The 14,055-nt window shown below is 53.2% G+C and overlaps 1 protein-coding gene across 4 annotated transcripts in view; it reads right to left on the reverse strand.

Moving 5' to 3' along the window:
- Positions 1 to 12,661, reverse strand: part of LOC129053148 (serine/threonine-protein phosphatase 2A regulatory subunit B'' subunit beta) — a 47,880-nt gene extending 35,219 nt beyond the window's left edge. The window contains exon 1 of one of the 4 annotated variants that reach the window (XM_054544266.2): positions 12,055 to 12,661. In XM_054544266.2, coding sequence (XP_054400241.1) covers positions 12,055 to 12,378 — 324 coding nt within the window. In that variant the 5' untranslated portion in view covers positions 12,379 to 12,661. Of the gene's footprint in view, positions 1 to 210; positions 1,044 to 3,395; positions 3,504 to 12,054 lie in introns of those variants that run through there. The other 3 variants (XM_024241572.3, XM_054544267.2, XM_024241573.3) reach the window with 3 other exon arrangements.
- Positions 12,662 to 14,055: the final 1,394 nt, after the last annotated feature.

A 14,055-nucleotide genomic window follows, 5' to 3' on the forward strand; every position in this document is an offset into this window, starting at 1 on the left:
CAGCACCCGGTTTTCGGCGGCGTGCGGCCCGAGCGGGTCCCCTGCGCCCACAACTGGCCCTGAAAATCTGGCGTTTGGGCCCCGCCACGCGACAACGGATGCACGACCAGCAGCGGCGAGCGGGAGCCCGCGCGGGGCCGGGAGGGCAGGGCTCGCCGGGCCGGGAGGCCTCGCCCGGTGTCGGGCAGCCGCGGCGCGCGCGGGGCTGACCTGCTGGAAGGCCTTCAGCCGCTTCTTGAACCGAGAGGGCAGCACGAAGTCGCAGCCGCGGGCCAGCGAGGCCAGCTCCTGGCGCAGGTCGGGGTCCTGGCGCAGCGAGCGCTCGCGGAGCCGCATGCCGTCGGCGCGCAGGGCTCTCCGCGGGCCAGGCCGGGCGCCGCGCTCTCGAGGCAGGGCCGGGCCGGGGCCGGCGGGGCGCTGCAGGCGTGGCCCGGGCTCAGCGCGCTCCATGCGTCGCCCGCCAGGCGCTCTGGGGCCGGGGCCCGCGCCGCGCGCATTCCTCAAGCTGAGGAGGGCGCCTGGCGCCGGGGGTGGGGGCGGCCGCCCCTCCCGACCCGCGACTGTGCAGAACCGGCTGCTCTTCTCTCCTCCTTCTCCGCTCCCCGCACTGCCCTCCGCTCCCTCTCGTCCTCTTCTCTCCTCTCCTCTCCCTGTTCGCTCCGGGCTGGGCCGTCCGGCCGGGCAAGGGGGCGCTTTCTGCACGGCGGCAGCCGTCACGTGGCTCGCCCTGGAGCGCGCATCAACAGGTCCCCGAGAGGAGAGCCTGGGCGGAGCGCGCATCAACAGGTCCCGGAGAGGAGAGCCTGGGGACGGCCTCGGGGACCCAGGCGAAGGCGCTCCCCGCGAGAAGTGAGGTCCCCCCCACGACAACACCAGAGCTGGCTGCAGGCTCGGTGCCGGCTCCGGCTCGCCCCTCCAGAGCACAGGGCACGCCAGGTGCAGCTGCGCCTCCACAAACACACGCACTGCAGCCCCAGCATCCTGGCAGCCCGGCATCAAAGCGCGCCGGCATCTCCGCCCCTCCCCAAACTTCAGGAGTTTCTAGAATACAGCTAAGCTGCAGTGGGCATCCAGGATCTCGTCTTCTCTGCCACTGCTCACTGTGATAACTGCGCGTGTTTGCAATCGTATTTAGAACAAGAAAAGAGGGGCGGTGGAAAAGGGGGACGGGCAACTTTAAATGAGGATGAGCTGACAGTCCGGGGGCCTGCACCTTCATCCCACCGGGAAGGAGACAGGATACCTTCGGGCTGAGGGTCAGAAACTGGCCACATCCCTGCCAGGCTGGACGCTGTCAGCAGAAGGCCTCCCGGGTCCCCGATCAGGAAGGTCCTGCGTGACCGCCTGCGTCTGTTACAGTCAATGAACCTCCTCGGACGGGTCACTATCGCCCCGAGTCAACAGCGTGCACTGGGCTCTCCCACTGCTGCACGCTCTGTTGAGTCTGGAAAAACGCAGGATGACACGGATCTACCACTGTGGGGTCACGCAGAGGAGTTGCCCTGCCTCGAAAAACGTCTGTGTGGCACCGACGCACCCCTCCCTCCCTCCTAACCCCAGCAAGCCCCGATCTGTTTCCTGTCTCCATCGTTTTCCTTTTTCCGAGTGTCCTAGACTTGGAACCAGCAGTCTGCAGCCATCTCAGAATGGCCCTTTCTTCTCCTGCAACCTTCCACACCACCTCTGCCGCCCACCAGAGCCCCCCACCCGCAAGGCCCCTTCCGACTCTTCTTAGGGGTACGCCCCTCTCCACTTCCTTCTCTTCCACCTCCTTCCCTTCTCCAGCCATCCCCGGATCCCTCCATCCTTCTCACTTCCTTACTGTCCTTGAGGATTCAGAGGTCGGCCTCTGACCCCCTGTAAGTCTCCAAACGGAAGCTTAAAGACAGCACCAGAGACAATGTGCTCAAACCACCAGGAGACGATTTAAACAAGTGCACCCAGTAACCCACGACGCGGGGCGCAAACTCACAGGGCAGAGGTGCCGCCCAGTCACCCACGATGCGGGGCGCAAACTCACAGGGCAGAGGTGCCGCCCCTTCAGTTCAGATCAGCACTACACACGGACGGCCTCCCAAACGCAGCTAGGGGAACCAGATTGGGAGCCAACCTCCTGTGATCTCCCTCCGAAAGTCAAAGATCAAACCCAAAACGCGGGGAAGCGAGCCAAGGGAGGCGCGATCCTCACACTCAGGCAACACGCCCTGTCCTGCCACGCCGGGTGACACACACCCCTGCAGACTTTACTGCCAGGTTTCCTCTTTCCGTACAAGACTTTTGGAACACAGCCAGGCACAGTGGCTCATGCCTGTAATCCCAGCACTTTGGGAGGCTGAGGCGGGCAGATCATGAGGTCAAGAGTTCGAGACCAGCCAGGCCAACATAGTGAAACCCTGTCTCTACTAAAAATACAAAATTAGCTGGGTGTGGTGGCAGGCGCCTGTAATCCCAGCTACTTGGGAGGCTGAGGGAGGAGAGTCGCTTGAACTCGGAAGGCGGAGCTTGCAGTGAGCCAAGATAGCGCCATTGCACTGCAGCCTGGGGGACAAGAGTGAGACTTCGTCTCAAAAAGAAAAAAAAAAAAAAAGGAAGAAAAAAAGACTTTTGGAACACAGCCTCAAAATCCTGAAGTGCACACACACAGAGATGTAAAGACTCTGACCTAGAGCCCTCAAACCACCTCTGGACGCAGCCCCACTGCCTCCCTGGAGCCCCTACGTCCTGTACCGATGCAGAACCCGCACCACCCACCCCCAATGCAGCCACAGGGCTGTCTACACGGGATGGGGGAGGGACAGGGCCGTCCACACTCGACGGAGCCCCCACGGGGCTGTCCATCCACTACCGTGTACAGGGACGGGGCTGTCCACACCCGGTGGGGCCGCCTCGGGGCTGTCTATCCATTACCGTGTATAGGGATGGGCCGTCCACACCCGGTGGGGCCGCCACGGGGCTGTCTATCCACTACCGTGTACAGGGACGGGCCGTCCACACACCCCAAATTCCTACTCTGATGAGACAACATTGCCATCTGGGCCGATGAAGGCCCTCACGGCACCCGAATCTCCACTGTCCTTCTCCCGTCGGGACACAATCATACCATCAACCTCTAAAGCTCCTAAAATGCCCAGAAGACCTTTATGCAAATTTTCATAAAAATCTCTTCACTTTTCATTCTCACTAAACATACATTTGTTCAGACGGCTTGTTTTAGGGTAAAAATGTGTCTTCCATGAGCAAACACAATGGCTTTTGTGAAATCCTAGATTTGAAAGGCTTAGGAAGGCGACCTGCCCTTTGTGAGAAAACGTTTTTCTGAACATCCAAAGCTAAAAGCATAGCTAGTAACAGGCAAACCCATGAGACATGAAGATGGCCCAGAATCCTGTCCTCACCCTGCAGGTGCTGTCTGCAGAGCACGGCTTCCTCCCTGTTTCGAAGGCCCTGAGAGGACAGGCTCCAGCGGATTCAAAACCCGTCCACCTCATCTCAGGAAAACGGCATGGTTCTCTCTGTCAACAGAAGGGGAGGGAGGGAGGAGGCTCTTTACACAGTTTCCATGGTTGCAGATTCTCGGAGGTTCCAAGAAGGGTTCTGGACACCTTCCTTCCTCCTCACAACGAGACTCTCATCGGTGCCCACTATGAAAACGTGAATAGGTTGTTGTTACGAAGGCAGTGAAAACTGAACGCGGACAGGCACGGACCTGATACAAAAGCTACTGTCCCTGGGCAAGCTCACGGCTCCCGCACGAAACCTTCAGAAACCCTGAGCTCCTGCCCTGAGGGTTCTGGGTGCTTTTCTGTCTTACAACATGCTTGTTAAGAAATTCTAATGAAACGTTAAGATAAGCACACCTGTATGTATATGCACCTGTGTGTATGCACCTGTGTGTGTGTATGCACCTATGTGTGTATGTGTGTGTATGCACCTATGTACCCACCTGTGTGTGTATGCACCTATGTATGTGTGTGTGTGGACCTATGTATGTGTATGCACCTATGTGTGTATGTGTGTATGCACCTGTGCGTGTGTATGGACCTAAGTATGTGTGTATGTGTGTGTATGCACCTGTGTATGCACCTGTGTGCATGCACCTATGTATGTGTGTGTATGCACCTATGTGTGTGATGCACACGCACGCACGTGTTTACCTCCAAACACCCTGTTCTAATGCTCTAGAATGCTGGCACCCAGTCTGATAAAAATCACAGGTTAGGTGGATACCAAAACTACCGAGTAGCTTCCAGTAATTAGAGAAGAACTAAATAAACAGATAGAAATTTAATCAAGGAGGTGCAAGACGTGTACCCGGGGAAGTACACAACGTTGCTGAACAAAACCCAAATGAATGGAAAGTCCTTTGTTTGTGGATTGGAAAATACTGTTAAGGTATCAATTATCCTAAATTGATCCACAGATTCAAAGCAATCCCAGTCAAAATTCCAACAGACTTTTATTGCTGGAAAGCAATTTTTAAAGAACAGGCTTGGACTCACAGTATCTACTTTCAAAATCTGCTAGAAAGTTACACTAATCTGGAAAGTGCCATGAAGGTGAGGGGATGCACATACAGCAATGGGATGGAAATAATAATAAACCAGACGTACGTACTCAACTGAATTTCAACAACACAATTCCATGGGGGGAGAAAAGACTGTTCAATATATGGTGCTGGGGTTATCCAGATACCTCACCTCATACCACACAGAAAAACTGACCTGAACTGGATCACAGGCCAAAACGCAATCCTAAAGCCACACAGCTTTCTCAAGATAAATAGTAGAAAATCTTTGACACCTTGCGGTATGCAAACATTTTGTAATAAGACACAAAAAATAAGAGTCATAAAAGAAAAAAGTTGAAAAACTAAACACTTTTGCTCTTTGAAAGACACTGAAGAAAACAAAAAGCAAGCCGGACTCGAGAGAAATAGGCGCACACCACATTGTCTTACCAAGGACTTGCCAACAGTTGTACGTAAAGAGCTCTCGCAACTCAGTGAAAACATAAGGCAATTTAAAATGCAAACACACAACCTGAACAGACGCTTCACAGTGGAAACCACATAAATGGAAAATAAGCACCTGAAGATCCCTCGGCGTTACCAGGCCGCAAGGAAATGCAATCAAAATCATGCAGTACTGGCCGGGTGTGGTTGCCCTCGTCTATCATCCCAGCACTCTGGGAGGCTGGGGCAGGTGGATCACCTGAGGTCAGGAGTTCGAGACCAGCCTGTCCAACATAGTGAAACCCCATCTCTACTAAAAATACAAAATTAGCTGGGCATGGTGGCAGGCGTCTGTCATCCCAGCTACTCAGGAGGCTGAGAGGGGTGGATCACCTGAGGTCAGGAGTTCAAGACTAGCCTGACCAACATAGTGAAACCCCATCTCTACTAAAAATACAAAATTAGCTGGGCGTGGTGGCGGGCGCCTATAATCCCAGCTACTCGGGAGGCTGAGGCAGGAAAATCACTTGAACTGCAGGAGGTGGAGGTTGTAGTGAGCCGAGATCGCACCATTGCACTGTAGCCTGGGCGACAAGAGCGAAACTCCATCTCAAAAAAAAAAAAAAAAAAAAAAAAGCAGCTCATCCACATGAGGTTGTTACTTCCCCTTGTAAGAACTTACTTTAAAGATGAATTTAGGGTACCCCTTAGCAGAAGCACCCTGGCTTGCAGCATCAGCCCATCAATACTGGCATTTTCTTTCTTTCTTTTCTTTCTTTTTTTTTTTTAGAGACAGGGTTTCACTTTGTTGCCCTGGCAGGAGTGCAGTGGCACAAACACAGCTCACTGCAGCCTCGAACTCCTGGGATCCTCCTGCCTCAGCCTCACAAGCAGGTGGGACTTCAGGTAGTAACCACTATGCCTGGCTGATTTTACTATTTCATATAGATGGGGGAGTCTCGCTATGTTGCCCAGGCTGGGCTCAAACTCCTGGCCTCAAGTGATCCTCCCTCCTCGGCCTCCCGAAGTGCTGGGATTGAGCCACTGCAGCCAGCCAATGCTCACATTTTCTAATTTGTACCAGTTTCTCTTCCCCAAAGACAGGAGGGAGCCACTGCAAGCACCTCTTTCAAACACAGAATGCAATGTCTCTGCTCAGTAACGATGAAGGCATAGGTAACGTAAAACAGCCACAGCAGCGCTGGTTACGTCTGCTTTGGATGCACTACGTGATGTTTTCACAATGGGCATGCCGTTCCTTTCACCCTTGGCTGGGGAGTTCAATGGACCTAGCGTGAACCCTCCTGACAGCTCATACTCCATTCTGTACATGTGTGGGTGAGAAAAAGCTGCTTTATTTGTGAAAATGTCTTCCTCTGACCCCAGCATCGCCCCTCCCCAGCCAGAGTTTGTAGCGTGGAACTGCATCCTTCACTGTTAACGTGGTCTCGCGTATTCTGTATACGGAATGGACAGGAACAAGCTCGTCTTTTTTTTTTTTTTTTTTGAGACGGAGTCTCGCTCTGTCGCCCAGGCTGGAGTGCAGTGGTACCATCTCGGCTCACTGCAAGCTCCGCTACCCGGGTTCACACCATTCTCCTGCCTCAGCCTCCGGAGTAGCTGGGACTGCAGGCGCCCAACACCGCGCCCAGCTAATTTTTTGTATCTTTAGTAGAGACGGGGTTTCACTGTGTTAGCCAGGATGGTCTCGATCTCCTGACCTTGTGATCTGCCCGCCTCGGCCTCCCAAAGTGCTGGGATTACAGCGTGAGCCAACGCGCCTGGCCCAAGCTCATCTTTTTTGTCCCAATGAACAGACATATCCTTCTAAGTTATTCACTTCTTGAGACTCAGCTGAAGTAAGCCATAGGTTCCAAACACGTAGACATGTTTAAGGCAAACTTTCAGTCCCAAACAAGGTCAGTCACTGCTTTTTGAAAACTCTTGGCATCTCCTAAGTGCAGAATCCTGCACCCTGCACACCCCAGCCGCCACGCCATGGTCCACAAGCGTCCTTCCTTCTGCTTCTCCCGTCAGACCACTCCAGTCGCTCAACGTGACCTGAACATCTTATCCTTTTTCTTTTCTTTCTTTTTTTTTTTTTTTTTTTTTTTTTGAGACACAGTCTCACTCTGTTGTCCAGGCTGGAGTGCAGTGGCACAATCTCGGCTCACTGCAACCTCCGCCTCCCAGGTTCAAGTGACTCTCCTGCCTCAGCCTCCCGAGTGGCGGGGATTACAGGCATGTACCACCACATCAGCTAATTTTTGTATTTTTACTAGAGACGGGGTTTCACCATGTTGGCCAGGTTGATCTCGAACTCCTGACCTCAGGTGATCCACCTGTCTTGGCCTCCCAAAGTGCTGGGATTACAGGTGTGATCGACTGAGCCTGGTCTCATTTTCACACTCTGCCTGTCATCCCTCCCGGAATGGCCTCCCTTGGTCCTGCCCCCCATACTCAATAAACTCAGTGCATTTCCCAAGTTGCACTACTCACTTCCTCCTCAAAACTTTCTCCAGGAGAGAAATGACGTCTCTCTGCTTTCAACACCTTTGGAACTTAATTTCCACTTGTTAGAGGCTTATTGCCTGATTTACAGAATATATCATCCTCTCACGCGCACCCAAACGGCCTTGTCTGCACAGACCTGACCTTCCATCAATATTCCCAACCCTAGGAGAATTCATGCAAAGTCACACAATTCAAGCATTTACCTTAGTGTCTGGCTGTCATTCAACACGTTTAAGGACAAAATGGCAGGTCATTAGCGATCCCACTGAGAAAGCAAGCCATGGAGGGAAACCATCATTACTAGCGCACGCTTCTTGAGTCCTGGCCCTCCTCTCACATACAATCTCCTCAGTAAATGAGGCATTTGGGCAAGAGTTCCTAAGGTGCTTCAGGTTTGGCAGCTCACTGGGAAAGTGCATTGGGCCGGAGCTCAAGAGATGCGTCCTGGGGCCCTGAGTCCCCTCCTGGATCGGGGTCTGGAGGGCCTGAGCCAGACGGTCTCCAAGCTGCCTCCAGCTCTAGTTCACATTTTCATCAACACGTACTTTTGGAAAACGTTCTAGATCCATCAGAACACGTCGGACAACCACCGGTAATTTAGAACGCAAGGAGCTCACCTCAGATTGCCACCCACCTCTCACTCAGCAAGTAGAGAGGCTGGTCCATTTTGGCTGGAAAACTGGTGCTACATAAATATCACTTCGTGACATGCTTATTAGTGCTGCTGATGGAAGGCTGGTGTTCAGCTGAAAAATTTCAAATGGTATAAACAAGTTCCAAGGGAACATTCTGAATATTTCAGGCTTCTTGGGACACCAGACGCACCCGCCATACGTGTTTCTATAACATCTGGAAGCAATGTTTTATCGCTTTAAACTGCACAGTATAAGACGACAGAAAGCATTTTTAAAAATACATAGCTGTCGGCGGGCGCGGTGGCTCACGCCTGTAATCCCAAAACTTTGGGAGGCCGAGACAGGCGGATCACGAGGTCAGGAGACTGACACCATCCTGGCTAACACGGTGAAACACTGTCTCCATTAAAAATACAAAAAAATTAGCCGCGCATGGTGGCGGGCGCCTGTAGTCCCAGCTACTCAGGAGGCTGAGGCAGGAGAACAGCGTCAACCCGGGAGGTGGAGCTTGCAGTGAGCTGAGATGGCGCCACTGCACTCCAGCCTGGGCAACAGAGCGAGACTCGGTCTCAAAAAAAAAAAAAAAAAAAAAAAATACTGTTGTCCACTTGTAATTACTGGAGATTTACTACCAGATAAAGCAAGAATAAAACCCTTAGGCTCATTAACTAAGCTGAGCAGAAGAGATTGCCAACAAGTGGGTAACAGAAACCAACCTAGAGAACTCGAAACAAACTCTAACAGTGAGACCAACTCAGGACTATAACTGTGTAAATTAAAAGTAAAATCTGAAGGCCCACAACCGACTGAACAGACCCCCCATTCTTGGCCAAGAGAAACCTTTTTTTTTTGAGACAGAGTCTCACTCTATCGCCCCAGCTGGAGTGCAGTGACGAGATCCTGGCTCATTGCAACCTCTGCCTCCCCGGTTCAAGCAGTTCTCGTGCCTCAGCCTCCCGAGTAGTTGGGACTACAGGCACCCGCCACCACGCCCGGCTAGTTTTTGTATTTTCAGTAGAAATGGGGTTTCACCATGATGGCCAGGCTGGCCTTGAACTTCTAACCTGAAGTGATCCGCCCACTTCAGGCTCCCAAAGTGCTTGGATTACAGGTGTCAGCTACTGGGCCCAGCCCCAAGAGAAACCTTAAAAACTAAGTTCAGGCTGGCGCGCGGGCTCACACCTGTAATCTTATTTTTGTGGGAGGCCAAGGCAGGCGGATCACCTGAGGTCGGGAATTCGAGACCAGCCTGGCCAACATGGAGAAACCCCGTCTCTACTAAAAAAATACAAAATTACCGAGGTGTGGTGGTGGGTGCCTGTAATCTCAGCTACTCAGGAGGCTGAGGCAGGAGAATCACTTGAACCTGGGAGGTGGAGGTTGCAGTTACCCGAGATCGCAACGTTGCACTCCAGCCTGGGCAACAAGAGCAAAAGTCGGTCTCAAAAAAAAAAAACAAAAAAACAACTAAGTTCCCAGCCATGACTAGATGGGAGTTTGGACACACCTCCTTATACCCCTCCTGCTTCGGCAGTTTAAACACAACCAACCAGCAAAAAGGTTAAAATCGACATCGTAAGACTGACAGAACAGACACTGTGGCAAAGAAGACCAAGGGCCACCTGAGGTGAGGGTCAAGTCACACACCGCCTACACTTACAGAATAAACTACAGTTCCAACTGCCAAAGCATTTCTTTTTCTCCAGCAGCTAAATGTCCTTTTAGCTTATTCACTAGAGACAAAGGTCTCTTTGCAGAGACCTCTGCAGAAACTCGTTTTTGAGTTTCAAGAATAAAGGATGTTTTTCTTTCTCTCTATTGCTTATCTTGGCCTCAAGCTCACACGCCCAAGACTCTCTCTCTCTCTCTGTCTAGATATATATAATTTTTTTTTTTTTTTAGACAGGGTCTTCCTCTGTTGCTCAGGCTGGAGGGCAGTGGTGCAATCTCAGCTCACAGTAATCTCGGACTCCCAGCTTCAAGCATTTCTCCTGCCTCAGCCTCCTGAGTAGCTGAGACTGCAGGTGCGCCATCACGCCTGGCTAATTTGTGTATTTTTAGCAGAGACGGGGTTTCGCCATGTTGCCCAGGCTGGTCTCGAACTCCTGAACTCAAGTGATCTGCTTGCCTCCAACTCGCAAAGTGCTGGGATCACAGGCATGAGCCACCATGCCTGACCAATATAAACAATATTAAAACATCTGCAGCTTCCTGTCAGATCCTGATGAACAGACCCCTCTGTTCCACCAGCCGTAACTACAGCTTTGACTGGGAAAAGACTGATTCCAGACCAGGTGTGGTGGCTCACGCCTGTCATCCCAGCACTTTGAGAGGCTGAGGCAGGTGGATCACCTGAGGTCAGGAGTTTGAGACCAGTCTAGCTAACATGGTGAAAGTCCGCCTCTACTAAAAATACAAAAATTAGCCGGGCGTGGTGGTGCACACCTGTAATCCCAGCTACTCGGGAGGCTGAGGCAGGAGAATTGCTTGAACCCGGGGGGCGGGGGTTGCAGTGAGCTGAGATTGCACCACTGCACTGCAGCCTGGGTGACAGAGTGAGAATCTGTCTCAAAAAAAAAAAAAAAAAAGACTGATTCCAATCACTTTATCCTGATAACTAGTCACCACGGACTGGTTCTGGCCGGTTGACAAAGGCTGCAAACTTGCTTAACCTTTTGACCTAGGGGGCCTAACCGTAATGCATTTAAATGTTAAGTCTCAGCTCCAAGGTGAACTTGGGAGTAGGTAACATGCATGTTTGTTCAATACCCATGGGTCAGGACACCCTTGGTGAATATCCATAGCTCTTCCTATAACTTCTTGAATATATACACTTGGCCAACCCACTCAGCATAAATTCCTCTCATCTTTTTTCCCCTAAGTGCTTGTTTTTAGTTTTTTTTTTTTGTTTTTTTTTTTGAGATAGAGTCTTGCTTTGCTGCCCAGGCTGGAGTGCAGCCTCTGCCTCCCGGGTTCCAGTGATCCTCCTGCCTCAGCCTCCCGGGTAGCTGAGATTACAGGTACATTAGCCAGAGGGTGCGCTTCTCACCTGCACTGAATAATCACCTTCTATGAAATAAATGGCGCTTCTTCTTCTAAGAAATACAGTGGGATTTTGGGAGGCTGAGATGGGAGGATTGCTTGGACCCGGGAATTCCAGAACACTCTGGGTAACACAGCAAGACCTCATCTCTGCAGAACAAACAAACAAACAAAAACAAAAATTAGCCTGGCGTCATGGTGCACGCCTGTAATCCCAGCTACTGGGGAGGCTGAGGCAGGAAGTCCAGCTGTGTTTGCGCCACTGCACTCCAGCCTAGGAGACAGAGCAAGACCCTGTCTCCAAAGAATTTTAAAATAAATAAAAAAAGGGACCGGGCGCAGTGACTCGCGTCTGTAATCCCAGCACTTTGGGAGGCCGAGGCGGGTGGATCACTTGAGGTCAGGAGTTCGAGACCAGCCCGGCCAATATGGGGAAACCCAGTCTCTACTAAAAATACAAAATTAGCCGGGCGTGGTGGCGCGTGCCTGTAGTCCCAGCTCCTCGGGAGGCTGACGCAGGAGAATCGCTTGAACCTGGGAGGCAGAGGTTGCAGTGAGCCAAGATCGCACCATTGCACTACAGCCTGGGCAACAGAGCAAAACTCCGTCTCAAAATAAAATAAAATAATATAAAATAACATAAAATAAAATAAAATAGGAAGAAAGCCTTTCTACCTTTATAAATTGTGTGATTTTTAGGTTAATAACTGTCAATGACGGAATGTTCAATTCGTGGGACTTTCTTGTCTGTGTGTGTGTGTGTTGGGGGAGGGGGTCGGGGCGGGGAACAGACTCAATATGAAACCGTTTTGGGGTCTGACGCTCTCCCACCAGCCTCCACCATGCAGCCACACGTCCGCTATGCGACCAGAGCCACCTGCGCAGGTGTTAGCAGAAGGAAGAGTAACTTACTACTCTCGTCCCTGCGGATCTACGGGTGCCTCGAGCGTGGGGCGCGTTCCTGGGGCTGGAGGCGGCGCCCAGGGGCAGCGCAGGGCCCGGACCGGGGGTTCCCGGGGGTTCGAGCCCGCTGGGCCTGGGGGCGGCGAGCGTGGCTGCTGGCCAGGCCCCGGGCAGCTCCCCGTCCCCCGCGGTCGGCTGGTCCCGCCCGGGCGCCTTGATCCGGCGCAGGCAGTCCTGCAGCATCCGCTGCGTGCTGGCCTCGCTGAGCCAGTACAGGAACAGCTCATCCACCTTCATCTTCAGGACCGGCTGCAGTACCTTGCCGGGAGGCATGGCGGGGGCTGAGCCCGGGGCGCCTACGGACGCCCGCGCCCCGCCCCGCCCCGCCCCGGGGGCTTCGGTCCGGCGCGGACCGACCTCGGTGATGCGAGCACGGCCCGCTGAGGGGGCGAGGCGCAGGGAGCAGGGCCCGCGCCTTGGGAACTGCGCGGACTCGCGGGGCGCGGGGACCAAGCAGGGGGCGCGGTCCGGCCCGCGCTGCTCAGGACAGCTTCAAAACGGGCGCGCCGGCCGCGCTCCCAAACAAGAGCGCCCGCGTTCACGTCACTGAGCCGCGTCATAGCGATGATGTCATCACGAGGCGACGCCGCCGCTGGCCACGCGCACCCCGCGGCCCTCGGAGCCTTTGCAGGAGGCTTTGGTGGGGCCAAGTGGCTGCGCTGAGGACGGGGGAGAGGTTGTGGCGGCCCTCCCGCCCGAGATTTTTCTGCGTTTAGGATTTTTAGAGGCCCGGCCCATGGTGGCGAGGAGGCCTTAGAGCTGCGGAGACGCGAGCATGCGCACTGCCTGCCTGCCAGAGCGAGGGGAGGGGGAAACCTCCGCATAGAGCATGCGCCTTGCCTACCGGTGGAGGAGCGGAGTGCGGGAGGCCGGTCGGTTGAGCATGCGCGGTGCCTGCCCGTGGGGCGCGAGCCAGCGGCGGGGAGGTGTGTGAGCGGGTGGGGCTGGGGGACGGGAGTGCGCCTGCGCAAAGGGAGGCACTGGGAACGAGCGAGTATGAGGGGTGCGCGCCCGCCGAGCTCGGGAGCGAGCGTGCGTCCTGCGGGAGCGCGCGAGGAAAAGATCAAACTTCTCAAAAACAGAGGGCTACGTGGGACCCAAAGGGCCCCGTTTACTTTAGCTTTGCTTATCAAACAGTAGAGACAGGTTGGAGGAGTTGGACCCCTTTAAACGTTGGTGTTCTGGGATGAGCGTGAAGTGCTTTGAAAATTGCAAAAATCATCCACGTCCAGGGAGGTGACATTAGTTAAATAACTTTACCCAATGGTTGTTTTTGTTTCTGCTTTTAACAGTATCCATAAAAACACTGCATTATCATCTGTCTGGCACACATGCACCTGTTTCCTTTACATCTTGCCCCGCTTTTTATTCATTTTTTATCAAAATAGGGTTTCACCTGGTGTTGCACCCGGTTAGAGAGTAATTTCAAGGTCTTTTATGAGCCAGGTTCTCCTACTTCTGAGCTGCATAAATCGAGCTAGAGTCAATAAGTAACTCTTGGCCGGGCGCGGTGGCTCACGTCTGTAATCCCAGCACTTTGGGAGGCTGAGGTGGGAAGATCACGAGGTCAGGAGTTCGAGACCAGCCTGGCCAGCATAGTGAAACCCCATCTCTACTAAAAATACAAAAATTAGCCGGGCATGGTGGCGTGTGGCTGTAGTCCCAGCTACTCAGGAGGCTGAGGCAGGAGAATTGCTTGAACCCAGGAGGTGGAGGTTGCAGTGAGCCGAGATCACACCACTGCACTCCAGCCTGGGCGACAGAGCCAGACTCTGTCTCAAAAAAAAAAAAAAAGTAACTCTTTTTTTAGTTTTATTTTTTTTTTTGAGTTGGAGTCTCGCTCTGTCGCCCAGGCTGGAGTGCAATGGCAAGATCTCAGCTCACTGCAACCTCTGCCTCCCGGGTTCAAGGGATCCTCCTGCCTCAGCCTCCCGAGTAGATGGGATTACA

Source organism: Pongo abelii, chromosome X (genome assembly GCF_028885655.2).
Source record: "Pongo abelii isolate AG06213 chromosome X, NHGRI_mPonAbe1-v2.0_pri, whole genome shotgun sequence".
Taxonomy (NCBI): domain Eukaryota; kingdom Metazoa; phylum Chordata; class Mammalia; order Primates; family Hominidae; genus Pongo; species Pongo abelii.